The following is a 27,114-nucleotide window of genomic DNA, read 5'->3' as shown; positions in this document are numbered from 1 at the left end:
AGTATTTATCCAGATAATGCCTCATGTAGAATAAATCTCATATAATATTCCTTTTATTTATTTGACCCTTTTCTCTATTTTTTATTTATTTATTTTTTTCTAAATGGCACTTGTAAATATACAGGTGCTCCAATGAACTGTCAGCACGTCTGTTTCCTTCTTATATTTATGTGTCAAGACAGTAAGATTTAGTTTTTATTAATTAATCGAAAAACACAAATATGATTAAAAAATGCTCTGCTTCATAGTTTTGATTCAAAGTCACTTATATGCTAATAAGTCTGCGTACTTTCCTACCGCTTCTCTATGTTTTTGGAAATGAAACTCAGGCTCTCTCTGATTTTTTTTTATTTTTTTTTCCCTACGGAAAACACAAAAATCTAAGAAAAGAAAAATATGGAAGAAACAAGAAAAAAACTCTCCGCGTAGCTGTCCATGGTTCTGAGCCACCCCTACTTCATCGGGAGATTTGACTTTGCGTCAGGAATTAGTCATGAAAACCCTATGTTTGGTTTAAAAGACTGTGTTTTAGTCACTTTCAAAGAAAATTAAACGTTCCCTGCATCCGTTAGAGAGGCGCGAACAACACCGTAGTGAGCCCTCGAGTCACGCTTCTGCAGGTGATTAGTCGAACTGAGACGCTAGATCGAGTCGAGAGTAAAGCAGTAGGTTTGTGAATTTTCCTCTACGCGCAAAAGCTCAGAAAAAAAATCCACTTTTTTCAGAACTGGGATATGAAACCCTAACAAATCCGGTAAGATTCGCACAAAAAAAAAATGCAAAAGTATCATTCTGGATTTCTGCGTAATATAGAAAGATATAAATAGATAGTAAATTCACAAAAGGTATGGTACTTACTTTGAGAAAACTTTGGAGTTTACGGGTGGAAGTCGGAGCCACAGGTGGTCTGTCACAGGAACAGAGGGTCTAGTTTCTGCTTTCTTCGGTCTCTTTTCACTCTGCAGGTCCCTGCACCTTGGTTCCAAACTCCGGCAGAGGTGATTTATATAGTTTAGCAGCAGCAGCAGAAGAAGGAGGGGTTACACCACGCGTTTATCTGTGTGTATGTGTGTGTGTGTGAAGGAAAAGGGTGTGTGAAGAGGCCAAATGCGTCAGATGGTGATGATGATGGAGACATTACTAACGCGTCGGTCACGCAGTCAGTCTTGTGCCCTTTTTTTTTTTTTTTTGATAGAGTTAACAGATGACATTTTGGGCCGTGACACTCTGTAAAAGCTGTAAAAAGAAAAAAAGAAAGAAAGAAAGAAAGAATGTTTGCTGTGATTTTTTTTCATCTGCGTCCCCCAGAAGACCAACACATAGTCCAAGCTGAGGGAGGGTCGTAAAATCCAAGCTGACCTCTCCCGAGAAGCAAGATCCCTTTTAAGAAAGCACAAAAGGTGTGGCCCTTGTGAAAAGATAAATAAATAAAAAATTCATGAAAGTATCACTTCACACAAATGACAACTAAAAGGGATTCATTCCCTTGTGGAGATGGCGTCTTCAAATGGAGGCTGACTATGTGTGGAGGCATACGACGACCATGCTGTGGAGAGCCTGATTTCATTTGAGCATTTTATCAAAAACAAAAAGGAACAAATTCATATGAGAAAGAAATCTGGAATGACTAAGTTAATGTTAATGTTGTTAAAATAATTTATAATCCTAGACTGCACAGTGGTGATGATAATGGAGCCTGCTGAATGGAGTCTGCTAGGGAATAGGCGCGAATAAAGACGAGGATTAGCTAATAATTATCTACACATTTGAAGTAAATATGTCATTATCTACTTCATACCTATTTCCTTAAAGTCCTTAAAGTAAAATATGTGCAGCACCACGTATGTCTTAATGGTGTGTTTCAGTTTTATCGTCGCCATTTTTCCTTGGAAACGATTTTAAAATGTTGGTGACTCATCCCGCACTTAGAGGCGTGTATTAATTTGCATCCAATTAAATGTTTGTTCTAGAATTTTTACGCCCCTCCCCCACCGTGCACCTTTCCCTTGCCAGCAGCTTTCCAGCAGAGCTGTGGGCGCAGCCTGCTCAGGCCATTTGATCTGAACAATCAGATCAGTGAGGGGGTGGGGCCTTTGCCTTCCAGTTGTTGGTTATTACAAGTCAAAATGCAGAAATAAATGTCTTTCTGGACACGGTTTCATGGAGATTCTATGAAAAATTTGCAACTGCTAGCCTGGGAGCAGCCTGACTTATGATGTCCGTCACGTGAGTGAGTGTATTGCATCACTTCCTGCTTCTGCACCGTGTGGTGTTGCTGCTTGCTGCTAAATGATTTGGCTCCTTTGAAATCAGAAAAACAATCTGTGTGTAGCTTACACACATTTTACTCAAACACGTGCCCTCCATAGATCCTTGCGAATCTTGCATCTTGTTTTCGCTCAATCAGCTTTAGCAGTCTGTTGGCCATGGCTACTCCGTCTCCCTCTGCTTCTCCTTCTCTCTCCTGCACGTCATGTCACATGTTTTGTTACTCTTCTGCCTCCTTTAACGAACCAGTAGCTAGCCAGGGCCCTACAGCTGGTGCAGACCGACCTAGAGTAGCTCCTGCTAGCATAGCTCCTGCTAGCTGCTGTTAGCAGCTAGGAAACCAGGGCGGCTGGGTGACAGTCCAAAAGAAGCATTGTCCTATCCGGTCCACGGTTGACTTGAATCCTAGTGGTGCGTCACCAGACTCATATTCTGATAAATCTGGCTAACACAGACTGAGAGAGTACATGATTCTCAACTATTTTTAATTCTGATATTTAGTCACATACGTTGATATTCAGTTTTTATACAACATCAAATATGCAGACACATTCTCCATTTTGGTCAAGATTTGACCCTGGATCTGAGTGGAACGTTAAAAATCGACTTAATTAGAAACAGCAGTCAGTTTGAACAAGTGATTAGAGTTGTGTGAAGGTTAGCAAGTTGCCTTCTATATCACCAGAGGCACTAGCTGGTTACCGCTAGTTGGCTCACTGTTGGTAGACAAATTGTTGTTTGGCAACTCTTCACTCAACAGTTCTTCTTACTTATTGTCAAGACTAAATTACTGGAAAACAACAAACCGAATTTGTTCATCTCCAGGTCCTAAACCAAAACTTAGGAGTGTATGCAGCGTGAAGGACTTTCTCATTTCTCTACTGGTGTCATCTCGTCTTGTCTCTTCACCGACTTTCATCCGTTTGGCCTCATTAGTTGGCGTGGGGCTACATCCAAGTCGGCCACTATAATCGTGACATGATGATGAGCAAACTGCTGAATTTCTCTGGTCAAATCATTATCAACAATATAAATAAACAATAATATTTGCCACTGTTTCCTTGGTAAATAATTGTTATCTGTTATTAAGGAAGTGGCTTGGAACGAGGAATCAGCCATGAGGTCAAACCACGCGGCTTTGCACGCTGCGCTTTTTATTTTTATTTTTTCCACCTTCGCCTCCATCTCCTCCACTCCTTCTCCCTCTTTGATATGAATGACATCATTGTTTTGCAGCTAGCGTGAGTCACTGAGAGTGACTCTGATCTTCTCTGATCTTCCTCCCCTGGTTGCAGACCTGCAGCAGCATCGTGTCCTGCCAGATCTGGTGCAACCATGTTACCCTGGAAGAAATCTAAAAATCTAATCTGCTCGGCAGTGTGGCCACTGAAACCAAATCTGGCTTACAGCACACCTGACACTGTAGAAACACTCTTGAATATACAAAGCCACGACTGACGGAGGTGATTCAGACTAGATCAGGGTAACGTTTAGTGTCTCTAACCCTATTTCTCACTAACCTGGCTTGCTCCACTGTAGCCCTCATCTGTTTTACACTGTTTTCTCAATTCTAAATTGAAAAAATAGATTTAAGTTATATCTATCTGTGTGGGATCTAGTGAATTTGGAGGCCAGGTCAACACCTTGTGCTGTTCTTCATGTGTTTTTAGTTGTTCCTAAAGCGTTTTTGTGTGTGTGCCTGTGTCAGGCTGCATCCTGCTGGGGATGGCTGCTGCCATGAAAGAGTGTCATTGCTATGGGGTGGGGGTGCCTGGTCTGGTCTAGGTGGGTGCTACATGTCTACGTAACATCCATATGAATGAATGCCAGGACCAAGAGTTTCCCAGCAGAATTGTCACAAGATGGTCAGTGTTCTCCTGTCAGTGGTTTTAATGTTATGGCTGATCGGTGTATATCCAGTGCACTAGTTGCAATTTAAAAAAACATCACGAGGAGGGGGTTTCATCAATACTGATTTCCCTTCACTTGCTCCCAGTACGTTTTAGGATTCATTTTAAATCACAGACTCCAACAAATCTCATTAAGGTCGGTCAGATCCGCTGTCCATTTCCTTCTTGTTGTCGTTTAAAATCCCATTTTAAAACTAATCGTCATTCTTTGGCGTTTGATTCCATTTGAGCTTTAAATTATTTTTTTTTTATCACCAGTCACAAATCACTGTTTTTAATTTCTTCCTCCTCTTTGTCTTTGATTGTGCGTGTTCTTCTTGGTTTTGAAACTCAGCAATTTTACAGCAGTTTTTTAAATGTGCTACATAAATAAAATTCTTGACAAAGTGTTCCAGTGAATCCAGGAGATCACTTTGTTACTTAATATGTTGAATAACTTCCTTTTTAAAGACAATTCATAACAAACGATTTGCTCCAAATTCTGTTTTGCGTAGAAGAAACCCACCATAGATAGAAATAATTCACATTAAATAGAAATTAAACATCCTTTCGATAATGGGGTTAAAGTGAACATACTGTGTACAGAACAGCACTTATGAATAAATGCATGTTTCAATTGCGATTAAGTCAAATTCATCCAGCTAGATGCAGCTTGTAACACGACTTTCTAGCATCTTCTAACTCCACCTCACTACCATCCATTTCAGCCTTAAACATCACAGTCAGCAGCCCGAATGTGAAGATGAGCCGTGCTACATGTTAAACACCAGTTGGGCATGATCTAATGAAAACGCGACAGCAGATTCCCAATCCAATAGATATGCTGGAAACTGAACGCTTCCTCATCCAGGTCGATAAGACTTACTGATCGCCACCCTCCCTCGACTCTGCAGTTTGCAGTTTGTTTGTAGTCATTACTACGACAATTAAGTGGATCGTAATCATTGCAGAGTGCGTCTGAAAGCTGTTTCACACTTTGAGGACCTGCTGGGCTAAATGAACGTGCACACAAGGACATTAACAAAATGGTTTTCAGAGACTTTAAAGGAGTGTCTGGTACAAAAGTAATGCATGGAATGGGAAAGAATAAGAAATAGAAATGTTATTGCAATAGATGTTTTTATATGGAGGTAAAAGTTTGAATACTTGATGTAGGGTGGTGCATTTCTGTAATGGTTTGTGGGGTTGCTGCCTCCATGGAGGTACAAACCATAGACAGTGTAAATATAGACCGCGGAACTGCTCCACTAAAGTGAAGGCAAAGCAAGTAGAGCTCCCCCTGGTGGCTGGTGGAAGTGTAGATAATAAGCTCCGCCTCCTCCATGTTAGTGGATGGGACTTGGGCCAAGCTAAAACATTAAAATAAATGTCAAATAATTTTCTTTTCCAAGGATGGTTTCTGTCATTTTTGGTAGTTAATATAATGTTGATGCATGTTCAAGTGTCAATTTTTCTGATAAGTTTAGATTTAGTTTGTTATTTGATGCTACAGAAAGAGGACGTGACATGATGGAAACTACTAGTCGCAGGTACAGTGTATAATCCAACATTTCCTTGTAACTGGTGGAGGTAGAGCAGAGCGTAGAATTAATTAAACGAAAGCGTGAGTGAGTCTGGAGGAAGTGTGGGCGGATGCGTGGCTCCACTCTAGGACCGTACTGCACAGACTCTGGCTCCAAAGTCGCAAGAAGTGGGGACGCATTGCCCATATTTATACAGTCTATGGTACAAACGCAGAAGCAATGGTAGCAGGGTGTGCTGAAAGAAGTCCAATCAGCCAAACTGCCACCAAAGTCTTGACATGAGACACCACAGGGCACCTTCACGGGTCTTGTGAATTCCATGCATCTGCAGGTTTAAGCTGCTATTGTGGCACATGAAGAACCAGCAGTGTACTAAAAAGTGGCAACCCCAAAAAATCTTCTTATATCATGTCAATTTCTGAGTGCTTCCATCAATGCTTAGGTTGTTCATGTGTTCATCCATCTGTTAGGCTGTTTTTTAATTTCTTTTTTTTTTTTGTTGCAGCTGCTAATGAAGACAATCACTTTACTGTTTTCACAGCTGGTGTAGTTTCCCCAATTACATTTCATTTATCATACTCAAACATTTTTTTAGGAGTGAGTATATGTACAGGCATATATTAATTATCAAAACCCATCACTTATTTATTATTTATTAAGAGTCATATGTAATCATCTCTCTTTCTTTTATTCATCTGTGTGCCTCGGATGTTAAGCTTGACACATGTAACTTGAGACCACTTGAATATTAGTCAAGAAAATGCATTCAGATATAGGTTTTCATTGCAAAGCGCGGAAATCCAATCGCGTAAATGCAATTATTCCGACGTAGCGTTGAAAGAAAATAACAAATAAATAAAGATGGATTACCTTTAAGCAGGTTTAAAGGACCCGCAATATCATTTTCACGCCGCGTTTGTACAAAATGAAACAAGTGGCTGTCTGGAAGGAAGGAAATTAATCTTGCACTAAATGTCCTGTTATCTGTTAGTAATTGTAGGTGTGGGTAAACGCAGTGGAGTCGTCTAGGTGCAAATGCGCGACAAAGACAAATGGTAATGCTTATTTTGACAGTTTTTCCAAACAGACGATGGACTCTTTCATCTGTCCGTCTCGCATGATCCCATTCTATCTCACTTAAATCAGTGAAAGCAGTGCAAACATGTCTTCGCCTTCAGCCTTTGTCTAATCCCTGAGCAAACACGGGAGCCGACAGCTTACTTTGTGCATGTGGTCGAGAATGTGGGTGTGTTTGGAGAAGCCAGAATACCATAGTTCCTTCCACAAACACTATCTGTGATAATGCGTTGCTAAAAGGGCAATCACTGTCGATTGTATTTGTGTGTGTGCGGCCTCATTGTCACGAGTGTCTACGTTTGCGCCGTCCATGAACCCTTTTCGCCTAAGATTCCAGCCTAATCTACAAAACAAGGCAGATGATAAAAAGATAAAAGCGGATTTTTATTTCGGCAGCCGTAGAGACGAAGGAATTGAACGACACCCAATGGAATAAAATGGAATGATCCGGAAAATTGCCTCGACTTGGCTCATCCAGACGGACATGAAAGATATTGACAGAAACCAAAAAGGGGCCCATCGTACAGTGAGCGTAATATTGAACCGGATGTATGCGCAGATCAAAGTGAATTGACCTTTACCACAAGCTGATATTGATAAGCAAGCTAACGTCTTATCTAGGACAAGGCTGCTTGTGAGTCGACCATAATTGATATAATCCATACTTTTATATTAACAACGGATCACGTGACTCTCTTATGGGTTGCCCATAACGATGAACTCGCAGTTAATCATCACTTTAGACTACGGGTCCTGCTCATCTCTACAAACCGTTTTAGCGTCTTTCAGCTCATTGTTTTGGTTCGAGAGCAAAACTACTACTTTGTTTTAAGAAATGGTGAAAATTAGTACAATTTGTTCATATGATCAAACGTTTGCTTGTTGAGGTAGGCCAACCACCCTAACCCTAGGGTTAGGGTTAGGGTTAACCCTAACCACCCTAACCCTAACCCTCTCATAGCAATGACACTCCTTGATGGCAGCCATCCCCCTGACACAGGCACACACACAGAAATGCTTTAGGAACAAAACAAACAAAAAAGACAAACATGAAAAACAGCAAAAGGAGTTGACCTGGCCTCCAAATTCACCAGATCCCAAACTGATCAAATATCTGTGGGATGATCCACAGAGGCCCCTCACCTCAACCCATAGGACCCAAAGGCCCCCCACTAACAACATCCTGTTGCCAGACACCACAGGTCACCCTCAGAAGGCCTATGTCCATTCTCTGATGAGTCACAACCATTTTAGAAACACAAGGGAGACCTACACAATATTAGGAAGGTGGTCATAATGTTATGCCTGATCAGTGTATATTAAAAAAATGTACCAATATCTGTACTTCTTGACAAGACTGCCTCATATGTGTTTTCCTGCAGATCCATAGTGTGTTAATGTTAACACGTTTTCTGTATTAATAGACTACATAGAGTGTTCCAGTGTGTCTGCGTCAGTGTGTGTGTTCGCATCGGTGTGTTTGCATTTGATCATATCAACGGCAGCCTTGTAAAGGTTGGAATCGCTGAAAGCGGGGAGGAAGAGTGGCAGGAAACATTTAACCAGCGCTGATAAAACACGCTGCGCTGTCCCTGTCACTGCACATCACTCAAGATCACCACAAACACACTCACGTACACAAATACGCTTGCGTCTTAAATTGCACAGTGTCATTCTCTGTCTCATTTTGTATTTTGTTTTTTAACCGCGTGAAGCACACCCTAAGCAAACCTACCAGGCACTATAAGCACAGGTGTTTTGGCAAAACGGTAAGCACATCTGTATGCACACACAAAAACACATTTGCGCTGACACACACATGCTTTTAAAGCCCATCTCCTGTCCTGATGTTCAGGAGCCTTTCAGTGTTTGTTTAAGTCTGGGATTCTTCTATCTGTATCTCCCTCCGTCAGGCCAACATGACAGCCAGACTTCACTGATAACCGTATCAGCGCCAAGAACAACACATCACACTAATGGACCCTGCTGTGGGCTTGTGTGCATGTGGTTGAGTGTGTATATCCTTCACTTTGCCTCATATCGTATATTACTGTGTTTGCCTGATGTGTGCATCCGCCTTGTGCTCTAGTTTCCTCTCTGCACATCTGTACCTGCTGCATACGGAAAATGCCTCCCCTGCTTTATTAAATATAGCTAATGATAATACAAATAGATGAGATGAATGAGCTCCGGTTTCATAGCCGTTTATTATGCCTGTATTCCTTTTCACTAACAAGCAGTAAATGAATTCTATCTAGTTGCTAAACTCGTTATCTGTACCTCCTTATTACCAATATGATTCCATCAGTCTTTGGCTTTTAATATGAACATCTCAAGAATTGCCAACAACAAACAAGAGAGTCCTATATATGAGTGTGAGGAGAAAGTTTTGAGCACTTTCAAATACAACTTTCGGAAAATAAGCAGAATTCTATAGTGTTCTCATTGTGAGGTCTTGGTCAATAAATCTTGACTGTCCCATACCCTATCCTCATCGCTCAACGCCTGGCTCATTCTGACTGAAGGAATTGGTATAAAAGGTACGGCGATCAATTATAACATTAAAACCACTGACACCGAGAAGTCAATAACATTGAGCATCTTGTGACAGTTCATTGTTCTGCTTGGAAACTTTTGGACCTGGCATTCGTGTGGATGTTACTTAAACATGTACCACCCACCTAGACCAGACCAGGCACCCCCGCCCATGGTGTTCACCTGGCCTCCAAATTCACTAGATCAGGTACCTGTGGGATGATTCACAGAGGCCCCTCACCTCAACCCATAGGAACCAAAGGCCCCCCCAACATTCAACACTAACAACATCCTGTTGCCAGAACACCACAGCACACCCTCAGAAGGCCCATGTTCATTCTTTGATAAGTCACAACTGTTCTGGAGGCACAAGGGAGACCTACACAGTATTAGGAAGGTGGTCATAATGTTATGCCTGATCAGTGTGTGTTGTAAATTGTGCCAGAAAGAGCTTTAAAAAGAACTCATGTCCTACTGTGACTCTATCTTGGTGCTAGATGGAAGCTGGATGGAGCCTCAAGGGTCCTTATACGCAGGTTAATTGTTGTTTGTGGGGCTTTAGTGACAAATGTGTCAGAAAAACAGAGGACCAGGGATAAAAGGTGGTTTCAGAGAGTAAAACTGATTAAAAAGTAAAAAAATAAATCTTCAAAAAGAAGAAAAAAAAATGAAACAAGAGAGACATGAGGGAAGGATAAAGAAGTGGACTAGGAGCCTCTGGGCTTTTGGTAGCCTTTCCTTCGATCAATAAAGCTCATTTCATCCATCAATCTTCTCACATCCTGCACAAACCTGTTGGCCTCTTGGATTGAACAGAAAGAAAAAATGGCAAGAACAAAAACATCTGGAAGTCAGTCCACTGTACAGTTTAACTTCATTCATTCACTGTTTTAAAGTTGGATGGTGATTATTGTGTGGACCTGACCGCTGAAAGGCATTTTAGCCATTATAGGGTGTTTAAATAGTCAAGTTGACCAACAATAGTGTAGTAACAAGCTGACGGATAAATCGTGTGTCTGCAGGAGGGGCATGAACCAAGAATGGCGTCATTGCCGAAAAAGTTAGCCCCCAGGCGGCTACGTTTTTGGCACATTTTGCAACAACAGCTATAAACCAGTCACAACTGTTTCGGAGACACAACGCAAGACCTACACAATATTAGGAAGGTGGTCATAATGTTATGTCTGATCGGTGTAGACTGACAAAACTGAACAATAAAAGCTACACTCCAAATTGGCACGTGCAACGTTTTCCCCAAAAAAATAAAAATAAGTGCACTTTTAATTGCAATCGGCACTAGCCACTGATGTAGCCCAGTAAATAAGGTCAACACTGCACAAATCTTAACATACACTTGGTAGAAGTTAACACATAAAATGGTGCCTTCACAAATATTTTTAATATATTATTGTTCCAGTCCGTCCCTGGTTGTGGGTCGCTAAAAAGGAGAAGGCAGCATCTTCATCCAGCAAAACACACATCAGTTTGTGTGGCTCCAATGTGTCAGTCAGTGGTGTTAATGTGGCGAAGCAGAACTTCACCTGGTGCGTCAGAGCATGACGGAGCAATTTGGATGCTGCCTCAAGTGTTTCGGGCTTTTTTCTGTATAGATTATGTTTTGTTGGACTCATTACCAGTAGCCATGACAGCATAGGGAATGATGATAGAAAGAAGTGTGGATGTAAGGACTGGTGGAATCATTAATCAGTCAGGATAAGGCATTGATTAATATTTAGTGTTTTCTGTGGGGGTGGGCTAGATATTGTAAACAGATTTTTCACTTAAAAACATTGATTTTCAGTTTCTTTGTGTATTGCAAACGACGGCGTCTTGAGCAGATTGTGTCGGAGTTGGGACTAATTTACTGAAACACTGCGAGGCAGAAAAGAGTGCAAGAGTTGGTGTGGATGGTTGGTACGAGAACCCCCTACCAATCATTTAAAGGCCTTCATCACAGCGATATGTTGTTTCACATCTGGATAGGTGCATCTGGTTATGGTGCTGGGTAGGGAGCTGGGGATCGCCTGTTAAGTTTGGCCTAGACTCCAACCCCCATGTACAATACTTGTGTCTTTTGTTATTGCTGTACAAATCAAACTCACATACCCCCTAGTACACAATGTGAAAAGCAGCTATTTTTCTTTTTCCTCAGATGTGAAAAAAATCGACAGTACTCGGCGAGGCTACATTTGTCACCTTTGATGAATCAGTTGCCGTCATGTCATAACTAATGCCATTTGGTGGACATCTTGATCCAAAATGACTCACAATAGCTGACAAAAGTCCAGGCACTTTTAGCATGCGAGGCCCAGTGGGAATAAAAGACCTAACCCTGGCGGTGTTAGAGTGTCTAACTCTTTCCACGTAGGGCTGCGAATAAAGCAGCGTCTACCGAGACTGTGGAGGTATCATTTCTGTGAAAGGAAAAGGAAATTGTTTAAAGAGAGATCAGCGTTAGTCTGTAATAAGTTGTTTCACAGCAAGCACGCCGTGAAGTCTTTCCTTCAGGTAAGGAGATCTTACTTTTATTTGAGTCATCCATCTGATTTTGGCAGGGAGTCGTAGGGCAGGGCGCTCACTAATGCAAGAGGTGGAATGATGGACTTATTGTGATACCTGGAGAGAGATAAAAACCATAAGCCTGCAGGTTGAAACTCTCTCCACTGCTTATGACAATGCTGTTGAGACACTCAGGCATTAGTAAGGTAGAACAGTTGTATTGCAGCATTAGAATGTAACCGCTCAGAGCTACATAGTCTGTGCTGCTAAGTTACTGTTCCATCATGCTCTCACATTGTGTGTGTTTAAACAGTACGTTTCTATTGGAAACACATTTATTTTTACTGTTTTTATGGGAGAAGCAGAAGTAATTGAATGCCTTGCTTGAGTCGGCAGTTTTCTTGCCTAATTGGGGCATTGGAACATACTGTATGCAGTTTAGAATAATAATTTTCTTTTTTTTTAATGAATGAATCCCATTTTGCTAAAGTAATTTCTCTTGACTGTGGAATATTATGGCCAAAACATTATTCATTCTCAGTTGCATAGCTTCTGAAACCTCCTTTGTCCATCCCTTTCTGATGTGCTACAGCAGGACCTAAGTTCATCTTATAGTGGGTGTCCACGTCACCCCATTATGGATGATCTAACATTCACACCCACTTCACACCATAATTGGCAGCTGTGTTGAGCTGCAAACAGTCATGCATTGTCACTCTCATTCTGGCCTTGTTTATAACACATTTTGGGTATACAAGTAAACACAACATTATTCAAAATCGGCGTCTCCCTCCCCTACTATGGCAACGTGGATGTTCAAATTCAGTGCATTTAGGTTTCAGATCTCCCCTGTAGGCCAAAGATTCAAATGACTATAAAGACTGTACAGCAAATCTAGTCTTCTTTTTTTTTCCTGGTAATACTGTAGATGTGCTAATTCCACAAATTGTAATAGCATGACCGAAGGTTCATTTGGTGACAGACTCTGGAACAATGGACAACGTGCCAAAAATACTCTATACTATTTATATAGCGTCGTAAAAATAAAAACTTTCTCAAGTCTCAAGACACTTCGCGGAACCCGGAGCCTGAAACCCGAGAGCAAGCACTCAGGCGACGATGCCAAGGAAAAGCTCCCTCTTAACAGGAGGAAACCTTGAGCAGAACCCAGCTCATCTGGGGTGGACTCGTCAGCTTAAAGCATACATGCACACTAATGCATGGATAGTAAGAGTGAAGAAATTAGATAAGAAACTGGAGAATAGGTACTTGGTGTGAGTGAGAAGAAAGTAGAGGACAGGTGCTCAGTGTGAGAGAGAAGAAAGAAAGTAGAGGACAGGTGCTCAGTGCGAGAGAGAGAAAGTAGAGGATAGGTGCTCAGTGCGAGAGAGAAGAAAGTAGGGGATAGGTGCTCAGTGAGAGAGAAGAAAGAAAGTAGAGGACAGGTGCTCAGTGTGAGAGAGAAGAAAGAAAGTAGAGGACAGGTGCTCAGTGCAAGAGAGAAGAAAGTAGAGGATAGGTGCTCAGTGAGAGAGAAGAAAGAAAGTAGAGGACAGGTGTTCAGTGCGAGAGAGAGAAGAAAGTAGAGGATAGGTGCAACAGTGCTCAGTGCATCATCCCCCATCAGCCTAGGCCTATAGCAGCATAGATAAGGGATTGTTCTGTGTCACTTGAGCCAGTCTTAATTATCAAAAAGGAAAAGAGAATTCCACAGGGGAGGGCCCTGATGGCTGAAGGCTCTATCTTCCATTCTACTTTTTGGAACTCTAGGAACCACAAATAGGCCTGCACTTTGAGATCAAAGCCATCTATTGGGGTGATATGGTATTATTATATATTTAAGATATAATGGAGCTAAGCCTTTAAGGTATGTAAGTATTAATGTAAGAGGAGGATTTTAAATTGTGTTCTAGATTTTACAGAAAGCCAATGAAGAGAAGCAAAACTGGAGTAATCTGAACTCTCTTGCTAATTGCCACAGCATCTTGAATCAATTTGAGATTTTTAGAGAGCTTTTTGGACAACAAAATAATAATGAATTACAGTAACCTGAGCAGAAACAAACAAATGCATAAACTAATTTTTCAGCATCATTTTGATACAGGATGTTCCTAATTTTGACAATATTATGCAGGTGAAAGAAGACACTGATTTTATGCGAATTAAAGGACATATCCTGGTCAAATATAAACCCAAGGTTTCCTGCAGTAGTGAGAACTGGAGGCCAAGCCAATGGTTCATTCAAAAACGTGATGATTCTGCCAGGGTTTGGTATTCTGCGTATTGTGGATCTAGTTTTTTGAGGAAACCTAACAGATTCATACAAGTGATTTAAGTATTTGGAACATTCACTGAATGTCTTATTTTTATCAGTGTGGTGTGGTCCTAGCTTGTACGTGTCATAGTCCATTGGGTGTTGTAAGTAGGGGCTCCTGTTAACTTTCTAAATAAAATATTATACATTAGATTAGGTTGAAAAGAGCAGCTCATGGCAAGTTGGTAGTTGAAAAGGTTTGGTTAAGGTTCTAACACATTTGCTTCCACCATTTTATCAAAGAGGTGTTTAAACATTTAGTAGGAAAGGACTGGAGGCCCTCACATGCACAAATCAGATTATTGAGATGAAACCTTTGTATGTTTCCAGTGAAGTGGCTGCCAGTGTAAACAACACCATCCTATGAGGAAGACTGTCTCCAGGAGAAACAAAATTTGCCACCTCAATGAACCGACGGATCTGTCATCATTATGACCTGATAACTGTCGTGCAGTCATTTCCAGCAAAGGTGTGCACGCGGCGCTACGTCCGGGTCTTTATTGTTATGTTGTGCGCACTTCCCTCCACAACTGCACGCACACACACACACACACACACACACATTTCTGGAAGGCGTGTGAGCACATTTGGTGCTTACGGTCTCAGAAATGCAGGAACTTACGCACATGCAAACACTAATACACAAATAACACAAATGCATGCACAGTCACAATCACATACACCTACACACAACAAACCCCTGTGGAGCCTGTGAAGACATTTCATTCGGGGAGAACAATTACAGAGAATTTGAAGGGAGACAGAAACAGTGAGAGCGAGAAAGAACTGTCATAATAGCATGGAAACTAATGGTTTTCATAATTATGGATACGAGGAATGTGCAAATGAATGATTATCAGTGAGTTTTGAATGTTACTTTCTTTCATTAATTACTGGGTCCAGAATTGTAATGTGTTTGGTATGTTATAACTGTCAAGCTCCAGGGTACAATCAGACAGAAATGCCAATATTTAGTGAAAGTAGAGCAATAAACTTTTGCCAGTGTTGTGCAAGTTCATACTAAACAACAACTTGTTCAAAGTGAAGTTCACACAGATAATAGTGAACTAGTTCAAGTTCATAGTTTTTTGTTGTTGTTGTTGTTTTAAATGAGCAGCTTCGTGCTATTCTTGTTCAATAGAATCTCTAACTGACCGGTCCGTCCATCCCCAGCCCGTAATATTTTTTCCACCAGGAAATGCAATGGTTTTTTGAATAACCACTGACTGTACTTACTAGGAAATAACTCAACCGTTTGTGTGCATCAGCCACTTCTGCGGTGGCGGAGGCGGCTTCTCTTTCTCTTTCGTGCTGCATGCTGCAAATCGCACGTCGGCTGACAGCTGTCGTGAAACTTTTTCTTTTTTTTCCCTCAACGGGGGTGAACGTCTTTATCTCCCTCCAAACTGAGCGTAACTCACGTCTGCGCTCACAGTGGGAAAAATTATGCGCTCAGTTCACAGTTTACAAAAATATGTTCATTCACAACACTGACTTTAGCGTAAACCAAGTAATCTATTGCATATACAAGAGGCAAAAGTTTTTTTCCGGTGTTATGTAAGACAACTTAGCCGATACGTATAGGGATAAGAAACTCGCAGCTTAGCGAGAGGATGCAGCTGAGGGGTTAGTTCCTCTTTTCCACCACCCTAAATCAAGTGGTAGTATTAAGGCTTGATTTATAGTCGAGTGTCACTTCTAAACCATAGTGTATGACGTGGCCTAACACACACTTGCCGTAGAAAGTCATGACACTATTACTAAGAATGTGCTCTGAAGGTAGATTCAATTCAATTCAAATGCACTGCCATATACAGTCTACTCCAGGCAAGACCACTTTAGTCAAAGATGAACATCTGCAGTGATTATTTTTGGCGGCATGGCTCTATTCTGGGACATCCAAGTTTTAGGCTTTCCACACTGGGACATGGAGGGACAGAGCACACCACCCTGTCCTTCCATGCAGACCTACATGGAAAGCCTAAAGCAGAGAGTGCACCAGCAATTACCAGAAATTACAAGAGATCAAGAGTGAAAGAGGAAGAGCTGGAGCGGAGGTGGGCGGCAAAGCGACTTGCAGAAGAAGCAGAATCAGGCTAGAGCAACTTAAAGAAGGCGCCTTGAATGACAATGGACGCCAGATTGAATGGGAAGTGCTTGTGAATTGTCATCCTCAAGTCTCTCCACGTATGATTTCTGGGGGTTAAGTCTGCAGCCTGGCATCACCTAACTCACAAGTCAGGATGCCAAAGGCTAGGGACTTCAAATGCTAGGGGCACCAAATGCTAGGGACACCAAATGCTAGGGACTTCAAATGCTAGGGACACCAAATGCTAGGGGCACCAAATGCTAGGGACTTCAAATGCTAGGGACACCACATGCTAGGGACACCACATGCTAGGGACGCCAATGGCGAGCAGAAAATGCTTTGTGGTTGCTGCTGATCTCACATAGCATAATCTCAACAAGAAAAAAAAAAACTCTAGGCATGAACACACCAGGATGACAAGTACAACGCGACAAAGAACAAAGGGAAAGGCAGGGCTATATATACACAAGTGGGCAGAGGGGTGACGAGACACAGGTGAAGCTGATCAGGGCGGAGCACACAAGGAGAAACCAATGAAGCGATCACAAGGGGGAATCGCAGAAAAGGAAAGCCAGACAAGAAACCAAGGAAGAGCTTCACAAACTCAAACAGGAAACTCAATACAGAACATGACGGCATCGTTCAGTGCTGGAAAATGACGTGAAAATTTAAATACGCGTCGTCATTCTTGGAAAATCTGGGCCTTAGCCGGGACACTCGAGCACAGTACATTCCCTGAAGCCACAGGGCAATGTTTACATGCACAGAATATTCAGACTGTGCAAATGAAGCCTTACTTGTTCATTCCTTCAGCCACCATTAGGTGTTAGGTCACTGTTGCACTATTTGGGCGTCTTGCCACTAACATGCCAAACACTTTTTCCCCTCTTACTTTGGCTCGGTCATCTTCCAGATGGCACCTTTGCCACCGCAGTCCAAACCTCTGGCTCTACCCAGCCTGGGTTATGTTGTCTAGGTTTAAACAATGGAAGTCAATGGATTTCTGTTTGCAGTGCAGTACTGAACTAAATGCACGAAACACCATAAATATTAAAAAATCAGATTAGCTGTTACAGATTTCATATGGACTATTTCTTACTGAGGAAAACGGAACACCATTCACCTCCACTGAGAGGTCAGCAGATATCTCGAAAACCAAACCAAAAAAAAGAGGAACCAGTATTTGAACAGAAGCGATGTGCTCATTCTTTCATTTCTTCCCATCGTTTTTATTTTTTATTTTTTTCCTCTCCTCTATCACGACACCCTCGAGGCAGGACTCATAAAATATTAAACTGCTGCTTTTGTTTCCCACAAAATAAGTTCTCCCCGGGAAGCCAAATGTCACTTGAACCTTTTAAAGGTACTAATTCATTCACCTGAGGGGAGTTGGAAGTAATATTGTAGCATTTAGGCCTCGTCTCTTTCTCTCTCCTCCGTCTCCATCCTGAATGTAAGTTGGTTGCTGGCACCATCATGTGGTCACAAAAATCCTTAACAAAAGTGTTTTTATTTGTTAAATAATTTCCATTAAGCATTTTATTTTTCAACAGTTTATACAAATTGCAAATAATAATCATAAAATAAATATTGTCTTCATTTGAATTGTAAACTTAACTCGTTATTAAGAGTCTTTAAGTGGAAGCATGTGCATAAAAACATTAAAACGTGTTTTCTTTCAGCGTGTGTGTGCATTAGTCTGTATGTTCTCCGTCTGTGTTGTCCTTCTTGATGGGAAATTCCAGCGATGTCCTGAACCGAACGGGCTCCTGGCGCTCCTCGCACTCCTCGCTGATTGGCTGCTTGGCCACGGGGGCGTGGATACGCAGCTGTCCGTTATCCATCAGGGAGCAGGAGAGGCCGGAGAGATCCAGGTGAGAGGGCAGGTCGATCTTCTGGGCGAACCCCATCTGGGACGACGCCGAGGCGCAGAAGGAGGCGGCGGAAGAGGAGGAGGAGCAGGACTGCTTCTCCTCCGCTCCGGCCTGCTTCATGGCCACCACCGCCAGGCTCCGCCCCTCTAGTTTGACAGTGATGTCATTTGGGGCATAACCACGAGCGTCTAGGGTCACCAGGAAGTCCTTGTTGTTGTCGCTGGTCTGCTGGATGTCCTTGTGTAGCTCCGTGCTGCAAACCTCTCTCTGATTCTCTGTGCCATCATTCAGCCTGAAAGGGAGTCAAATATGTGGATCAGAATCAGCTCCATCATGTCTGCCTGCACATCCACCCATTCAGACCAGATCAAACCAACTCTAGGTTTGAAAAAACACACCATGTGTAGTGTATCCACTACTGAGGGCATCTGTTATTGTACATACCTTGCCAACGTGGAGGAAACGAGGGGCAGCTGGCCAAGTGTGAGCAGCTGGGGCCCATCGTGGAGCTCCATCAGGAGTCTGTCGGCCAGCTTGGCTCTCCGGTCGAAGAAGTCTTGCTGCAGAGAGGACAGAGCGCTGTGGTGCAGTGGCCACAGCAGCCGATCCTGGCTGAAGAAAGGGTCATCGCTGAAGAGCCCGGTCAAAGCTGTGCGTTGGGACATCATGTCGGCTTCAGAAGACAATTCCAGACAAAAACTTGACTTTCGGTTCCTTGATTGCAGGTATATGTTCCTACTCAGTATCTGTAGGCTCAAGTGAGCGGTCACTGTTGGATGTTCCCTTCTCTTCCGTCTTGTGAGGCTTCTCTTAGTACGGGATTCTACACGGCAACCCTTTTATACACCCCAGCTGCTCTCCTGCGGCCCTCCCACCATGCTATTTAAACCCCATGAGCTCACTGCTGTTTGTTAGAGTTTGCCAGGGAGGTCAGGAATACCCCACCACTCATCAAAAAGCTCACGACAGCTCATGGTCACGTCCTGTTTGTGTCCACATTTTTCGTTCGTTACACATTTTGCATTATGCAGATGCGCCAGGCTGAGAAAGGTTAAAATAACTGATGTCAAGGAACCCCCCCCCCAAAAAAAACTTCGAACCATATTATTTAACAAAGGCATTTCTGCTCAGTATAAACTCTTTGTTAAAACGAACAAAGAAAATCTAATTTCCAACATTTGTATTACTGCAGAAAATCTTGTATCGCTGACCATTTTATCACAAGATTTGACAAACGACGGAGGGAACAACAGCTGGAGGACACAATTATTCGAATGGCTATCAATTTATTTTGCTTTTTTTTTTGACAAAAAGGTGAATCATCAAGTTTTCATAAATGGTATTTAAGCGACTTTTCATTGAAGAACTCATTGAAACAATGGAATGCAGATATAGAAACAAACATTAAGTAGCACCAATAATGGAAAAACCCACTGTAACATTTTTCAACAAGTGAGAAAAATAGATTGTGACATCTCCTCCAGACATCACATTATTTATATATACATATATGTGTGTGTGTGTATTTTAACAAGCACGAATTGACTTCAGCAGCTGTTCAGATATGTGTACATAGGCCGGCAATAAAAACAAAGCCTTGTGTCAGGTTACGAGGCCTTCATCACTGCTTCTTCCCAGGATGAGCTCAGAGCGATAACATTTCCTCCCAGTCTCTCTGTGTGTGTGTGTGTGTGTGTGTGTGTGTGTGTGTGTGTATGTGTGAAGCAGCATGCGAACGTTCCAAGAGGTCCGTGTCACGTCTATTTGTGGTCTACTAGGCGGTACACTGTAAAATTGCCGCCACGTCATTAGCTCAGAGCTGTAAACCAGCTGCAACGTGATTGGCCGAGAAGAGCTGTCTCATCGTGGTATTTACCACTTGTGAATGTGGCAGCCTGCCGAGAAAAAAAACACACTTTATCTTGTGGGATGTTCTGTATTTCGGGTATATACTTGTGTTTAATTCAGTTTATCACTGTGTCAACAGTGTTACTGTTGCTTTTGAGACTCCCCGGTGAATTTTAGCTATTGTTCTGTGGCTGTATTTGAGTTGTAAACACAACAGATCTGAACTGAATTAAGACATAACAAGACAGAAGAAAACCCATATAGTCAGCTTTGAGTCATCAGCGGTACTACTTCAGAAATAAAGCAGTGTGTCAGTGGACCAGGGGATGCCAGGGATGGAAATAGAGAGGGAAATTCTGCCTTTAGCCAGGGTCCAAATTATGAGGACATTAATAGCTATACTACCCAGTTCAGTCCGGTTATTATTTGTGCATACGTGACACGTGGTTATAACTGTGTTGTGTGTGTGCATGTACAAAAATATACTTGAAAGGATTAATTCTGTTAGAGGTTAATTTTAAAATACATATAGGTGTAGATTTCATTTGTAACAAATAACACTTAGATCTGGCTATTAAAATGGCTGTTGCTAGCATGAAGAGTTATATTATATTAGCATAATTACATTAGTAATAACCCTAATACTGTTTTGGCCAACAGAAAGATAATTATGTTAGCAATGACCCTGAGATGTTTAGTTCACATTACAACATGTAGGAAAAATACACTTATTATTGCTAACGTAATGTTAGCGTGGTTATTGCACACAAAGGGATTGCTACTCTAGCAGCAATCCTGGCATTAATACGTTTACGTTTAAACATTTTCTTCCTGCAAGTTAAATGAAAACAAATATCGACATTGCACACATCTTCATGGCTAATAAGCTGCTGCAACAAACAGCAGGTTAGCTTAGCGCAAAGAGTTGTTTCATACATAACACGGGAAATGAGCGCGGTATCATCGTGTCGTCCAACTTCAAGGAAAAAGACAAGAAATTAAATTTAAGCATAGGACATAAAGATCATTTTGAGAAACCACAGTGAAGAGGTCTTAACCCCTTAACACCTGAATTGATTTTTCAATTATATAAAGAAGTGAATTATTTGTATTTTTGCTTACCACTCCGGCCGGTCCTACAAGAAACTAGTGCTTGCAAAAGGTTCCTAGGAATTTTTTGAATGTGCACAGACCGACATTGGAGTATTATATGCATTATTTCGGCTGCAGTCTGAGTCAGTGCGTTGCGAATTCGCAACACTAGGCTTTAAGGGGTTAATTAAAATTGAATTAAAATTTTATATATAATATAAATTTTATATATAATATATGCAGCATAAAACCCCCAAATGAATTAGTTCTTGCGTGGTATAATATGTATGTTAGCAAGCTAATACATGTTGACACTCAAATTACAGTTGAAGCTGATGGGAATGTCTAAAAACTATTTGAACCAAAATATTTGACTTCAGGTTAAGGAGAAGGTTAACTAAATAAAAATAAAAGCAATTTGCAGTTTGTTGTTTGGTAAAAATGTTGTCCAGCATGCAGTGATTCAGTACAGGTAAGAAGCTCCTGTTTTACAGCGCAAGCAATGACACTCCTACTATTGTTGCATTAGTAACTATGGTCTGAATCATGAGGCCCTGTGGTAAATTCTGTATAATTTGATAAAAAAAAAAAAAAATGACAGTGCAGGATTTTCACTCTGTCCGTATTCAGGGCTGGTGAATATGAAAGGGTTAAAGGTTTACCAAGAGTGCAATTCACCCTGAGGAGCAATCTCATAAAAGGATTCCGGGAAATTACTTGGTTAAATACACTGGTAAAGTTGAACATTTTTTGCACTTTGTACAATAGGTAAAGTTCAATTGAAATCAACTGAAACCTAAAAGTTCTGATATATGTCCTCATCTCTTCCACCCAGAGATTGTCCATCTAATTGCCCGGTGACATTCTCATAGTCATTTTCATCATCGCTGGTTTCTTCTTCGCTACTATCATCTGCCCTCTCACATAAGTCCTCGGTCTTCGTGTAATTAACATCCGGCCCCGCCATCTCATAATCATGATCACTGTCACCCTCTGGATCCTCATAATCATTGCCATCCTCTTCATCCATTACCCCGGCACCCTCTTTCAGGTTCTCCTTTGTGTCCACTAGCTCTACGTTCTCATAGTCGTCCTCATCGTTCTGCTCAGATGCATATGTATTGCTGACTCTGGCAGCTACTGAAATACAATAAACGCAACGGAATGTAAATATACAGGAAACACTTTGGTGAACGTATGCATTTGAAATGTAAAAATCCTCATATGCACTGACCTGGAGTTTGGAACAGGACTGTAGGCACCGTGGCTTGTCGTCTTCTTCTTCGGATCAGACAGAGCACCAGCAAGATCAGCATGAACAGCAGTGGGACTCCAACAGCTACCGAGGAGACCAGCGGCAGCAAAGAAACTAGGAGAAACAACATTTGATCAGTTTAACCTTATCTGTTTGTCAATTTCTATCCACTGGAGTGCCACAAGGATCTCTGCTTGGTCCCCTAACTTTCTGAGCAAACACATGGTCGGCAAGAAAACTAGACCAACCAACTTTCAGTGACAATGTTGGGTCAAGTCTCTGTATACTATCAGAAAGATTAATCTCTTATCTGAGTGTGCAGCCCAACTCTTTGTATAGACATTGGCCATCTCTTTCCACTGTGATAACAATCGCATGTGCAAACCCCTGCGGACAAGCCACAGTGCTGCATGCAGTCTGGTCTTCATTCAGCCAAAAACAACTCCCGTCATTAATACAGGTCTATAGAATGGCCACTAGCACATCAACCACTTGCACTGTAAGACTCTATTTAACTAACATAACTTCCTCACCCCTTTTCATTTAATCATTCACAACTAATTCATTCATGCAGTTGCTTTTCTTCTGTTAGTGCTATAGTAAACTTGTTTGTTCTTGTTCCTCCTTTTGCGGCAGTATAAGGCAGTATGCATTTACATACATCTAAAATTTCCTCATTCCACTCTACTATTACTCTCATTCATTGTACCATACTGAAGCCTTTATGGTAGAGATATCCATCTTAACACTTATGATGAATGATTATTTAAAACCAAGGCAGGAAATATTGCACTGCAGAGCTTCTTGCAAACAAACTGCAAGAACTTGAGCTAATCGGTCATTTGCATTGCTTACTATGTCTAGTCTATGTCATTTCATGCAACCACACAAAAAAGCAAGCTACCCAAGTTCCTGTTTCTGTTCATTTAAATTTTTATCCTTGCCCACTCTACTTCCTCTCTGCCACAGTTTTTCTCAAGACTTTATTTTCAAGTCAGCTTGTGCTTTGGAGGACTAAAAGAGATACAGACACAGAAATGTCAAGGCATTTTAATTACAGTTTGCAGAAGTTAGCGAGGACACTGTGAAGTTAGAAAGGCATTAGCTATTATAATGTAATTTATAAAATGTAAAAACATTAAAAAACTTCTACTTACATATAACAGTGACGCTAATTGGTGCTGCCTCAGTAGAATTGAATTTCCTCGTGGACACTGTGGCCTCATACACGCAGCTGTAGTTGCCCTGATGTTCGTACTCTGCTACAGGAAAGTCAAAGGAGGCCGAGTTGTTGACGGCTTGCTTGGTGTCGGTGGGGTTAGCGCTGGAGTGAAAGAGGAAGAAATGCCCATGCGAAAAGCTGGTGTTGATAGAGCATTTGAAGACGAAGCTGTAACCCCTTGTGACCACTGCACCTTCAGGCCCCCAGACCAGCCCTGCGTCAGGTGATGTTAGGGAGATATCGGGCCTCGGCAGTCTCACTGTGTAGGAAAGGGACAACAGAATTATGTCAAGACAGATTTTATGCTGTATTTTTTATTTTATTTTTTTGATTAATTAGTTTGTTTTATGACTTATTTTGCTTTTCTTACCGGTAACAGAGAGTTCACTGGAGTCACTTAGAGGGGAATTAAATGTACGTCTTGAGCTGCTTTTCTCATATTGACACTGGTATGATCCCTCATTATCAAAGTCCACTTTGGGAATAGTAAAGGTAGCAGAGTTGGTACTTGAACTTTGTGTCCTTCTGAATGAACTCCGCGTCTTCATCAGGATGAATGTTCCACCTAAAACCCGAGTTGAGATCGAACAAGTGATTCCAACATCCTGACCCCAGGTGACCTCACCAGCATGATTCATGGAGATGCTGGGCTTCGGGAAAGTCACTGAAACAACAACACAATATTAGAGCATTAGATGTGTTGCTGATTAATTGAGCTAAACTGATTCTGACTTGGGATAAATTAAAGGATTATGTTAAGTGAATGTAGCAGCAACCTCAGAATTGTTTTTCTTACCAGAAAGTCTGACAGAGTCACTGACAGAGGAGCTGAACGTTTGACTTAAAATGCTTTTCTCATATTGACACTGATACGAGCCATCATGGTCAAGGTCCACGTTAGAGATGGTGAAGGTAGCAGAGTTGGAACCCATTTGAGTCTTTCTGAAGGAGCCTGACGTCTTCTGGAGGATGAACGTTCCACCTGAAGCCTCGGCTGTGACTGAACAAGTGAAACTGACCCCTTGACCCCAGGTAACCTCACCACCTGGATTCATGGAGATGCTGGGCTTTGGGGCGCTCGCTGAAAAAAAAAAAAAAATAAAATTACACAAGGATGATATTTAAGACATGTTATGCAGTTTGATTTGACTTGTTGTGTTTATAGGAGAGGAACTATCACGAGAATGACAATGATTGTTCATTCATTAGAAGTGATGTTTCAATGGTTGATAATTCTATCCATGGTTTTATATTGCATGGAATATTTCAAATGCCTGTTTTTGTTCTTTCTTGGTAAGTAGACTTATGAAAATGAAAAATATTTTGAGCACTTCCTATATTGGTCATGTTTGGGGAACTGCTTAATTTAACAGAGTCAGAGTAGCCACACAACAAATTAGCTAGTAGCAAACAAATTGTGTGCTTTACATTGTGCCACGACAGCTGTCAGTCTAAAGTGGACAATCTAATTTAACCAATAACACACAAATCTATCAGTCAAATGATTTGATACTCTCTTCAGTAGGAGAATATGAAGATAAAATAATCCTTTAATTTATCCCACAGTGGGGAAATTTGCAGTGTTAAACATGGTGGTTCTATGTATGTGGTGTACTGGGAGCAGGTCTGGTTGTACGGCCTCACAGCAGCAGGAAGGAAGGACCTGTAATAACGCTGCGTCACACAGCGTGGGTGAAGCAGTCGGCTGCTGAAGGTGGTGCCCAGTGCTGTTATAGCACCATGGAGGGGTTGGGATTGGTTTTCCCTCAGGGAGGACAGCCTTGCTTCCATCCTCCGATCACCCACCACCTCCACAGGTTCAAGAGGACAGCCCAGAACAGAGCTGGCCTTCTTCACCAGTCTGTTCAGCACGTGCAACTTCAAGACATCTGAGGTAGTGTAAAGAAAGTCTGAATTTGGAGGTGGAGGGCATGGTGGTAGCTCAAATCAAGGAGAGGACTTTAACACGCCGACCCAGACAAATGGGATTGATGGGAATGTTCAGTAAAGACAGAACAAATATTAAATTTGTTTATCATTAGCTCATTCTATTAGCTCTTCTTTTCAGATTATAATTATTCACTCTTCTCACCTGAACAGATGACACCAGCGTCTTCATTGTGTTTACAGTCATGAGTCCCAAGTCCTCTGTGCTGACACTGAGTTACAGAGCTCTCACTTCCTGAACAGGCCACATCATCGAGCCAGATTTGTCCAGTTCCTTGACCAAAAACGGCTGATTGACTGGCGCTCAGCGCTGTCCCACAGTCCAACTGCCTGCAGACCACCTTTGCATCATTTAAGTCCCAGCTGTCATCACAGACTGTTCCCCAGGCACCGTTGTGGTAGATTTCAACTCTTCCAGAGCACATAGTAGACCCAGCTAACCTGATCTCAGCACCTGATAACAGACCACAGACAAACCATTACTGGAGAAGACAAGACATTCCTGTTTTTTCTTCACTTTCATAAAACACATTTTCTGAATGTTACAAAGTTTGCATCTGTCAAACTTCTGAAGAAGCTAGTGAAAAATATATGAAATAAATTTCAAGTTAAAATATGTTTCTGAACATTCAAGTTAGACCTGCTGAACATTTCTTATATTCAAATTACAATTACAATATTATCTTTGCATGTTGTGTGTCCTGTAGTTTTCGGCACTTCTTGGGAATGCTGACAGGGTGACTGAGTCATAAAAAAATACAGAGGTGCGCATTCTTATTGTTATCTAAAAGTTTTCCTACCTGAACAGACGACACCAGCGTCCTCACTGTGTCCACAGTTGTGTGTCCTGAATCCGTTGTGTCGACAATTAGTTAGAGAGCTTTCGCTTCCTGAACAGGCCACATTATCGAGCAAAATCTCTCCAGTTCCTTCACCAAAATGAGCAGATCCAGGAGCACGCACAGCTGTCCCACAGCCCAACTGTCTACAGACCACCCTAGCATCATTTAAGTCCCAGTCGTCATCACAGACTGTTCCCCAGGAGCCACTGTGGTAGATTTCAACCCGTCCAGAGCACCGGGTTGATCCAGGCCCAGCCAATCTGATCTGACCTAACAAGAACAAGACATAATGATCGTTTTTTTTTTGTTTGTTTGTTTGTTTTTTTTAAATGAATACTTTAAAGAAAAAGTAAAAGATTTTATATATGATCGAATAATAGACTGACCTGCAGCAGGTGAAGATGAGATCAAGAGAAAACAGACTGTAGGAGAAGAAAACATTGCACGGTTCATTACATTCAGCTGAAAAACGTTAGAAGAAAACTGAAAGTAAAGTGAAGTAAAGAGATTGACACAGAAAACTCAATGTCTCAAATACCTCCTACCTCTAATGTATATTGTAGTGGCTCTATACAAAAAACAAGTATCAGGAACTACTTAACGGAAAATATGTCTTACCCAGTGTCAGAAAGTGACAGCTTCTTCTCTGCCGTCTGTAGCCCATCGCTGCTCTGATCACTTATGGGAACAGATGAAAGAAAACTGAACTAAGAACCGTGGTGGTGTACAGGTTCACTTCACTCTGCCTGTTTTCCTGAAACACTTCCTCTTTCGATTTCTTGTATCTGTGCGTTGTTGTTTTTTTTAGCAGAAAAGCAA

General features: G+C 41.6%; 2 protein-coding genes across 2 annotated transcripts; both read right to left on the bottom strand.

Moving 5' to 3' along the window:
* Window positions 1-17,842: 17,842 nt before the first annotated feature.
* Window positions 17,843-18,930, bottom strand: hspb9 (heat shock protein, alpha-crystallin-related, 9). The gene is made up of 2 exons (XM_084571551.1): window positions 18,534-18,930; window positions 17,843-18,381 (listed from the first exon to the last, which is right to left on the bottom strand). Exons 1-2 carry the CDS (start codon window positions 18,755-18,757, stop codon window positions 17,910-17,912), a joined length of 696 nt encoding a protein of 231 aa, XP_084427677.1. The 5' UTR covers window positions 18,758-18,930; the 3' UTR covers window positions 17,843-17,909.
* A 663-nt stretch (window positions 18,931-19,593) lies between these two features.
* LOC311507101 (uncharacterized protein) lies at window positions 19,594-26,372 on the bottom strand. The gene is made up of 7 exons (XM_084571308.1): window positions 26,254-26,372; window positions 25,599-25,907; window positions 24,303-24,587; window positions 23,877-24,170; window positions 23,442-23,765; window positions 22,264-22,398; window positions 19,594-22,169 (listed from the first exon to the last, which is right to left on the bottom strand). The coding sequence occupies exons 2-7, from the start codon at window positions 25,876-25,878 to the stop codon at window positions 21,826-21,828; spliced, it is 1,662 nt and encodes a 553-aa protein (XP_084427434.1). The 5' UTR covers window positions 25,879-25,907; window positions 26,254-26,372; the 3' UTR covers window positions 19,594-21,825.
* Between the last annotated feature and the right edge of the window lie 742 nt (window positions 26,373-27,114).

This window comes from Chelon labrosus (assembly GCF_963514085.1).
Source record: "Chelon labrosus genome assembly, chromosome: 21".
NCBI lineage: Eukaryota > Metazoa > Chordata > Actinopteri > Mugiliformes > Mugilidae > Chelon > Chelon labrosus.
This window is presented reverse-complemented; position numbering and strand designations above follow the sequence as displayed.

What these genes read in the sequence shown, in the direction of transcription:
- hspb9 (XM_084571551.1), bottom strand. Translation starts at nt 18,757, where the DNA reads ATGATGTCCCAACGCACAGCTTTGACCGGGCTCTTCAGCGATGACCCT. An exon ending in GTTTCCTCCACGTTGGCAAG is followed by an intron (nt 18,382 to 18,533) that starts GTATGTACAATA and finishes ACTCCCTTTCAG; the next exon opens with GCTGAATGATGGCACAGAGA.
- LOC311507101 (XM_084571308.1), bottom strand. Translation starts at nt 25,878, where the DNA reads ATGTGCTCTGGAAGAGTTGAAATCTACCACAACGGTGCCTGGGGAACA. An exon ending in CGCTGGTGTCATCTGTTCAG is followed by an intron (nt 24,588 to 25,598) that starts GTGAGAAGAGTG and finishes TTTTTTTTTCAG; the next exon opens with CGAGCGCCCCAAAGCCCAGC. An exon ending in TGACTCTGTCAGACTTTCTG is followed by an intron (nt 24,171 to 24,302) that starts GTAAGAAAAACA and finishes TTGTTGTTTCAG; the next exon opens with TGACTTTCCCGAAGCCCAGC.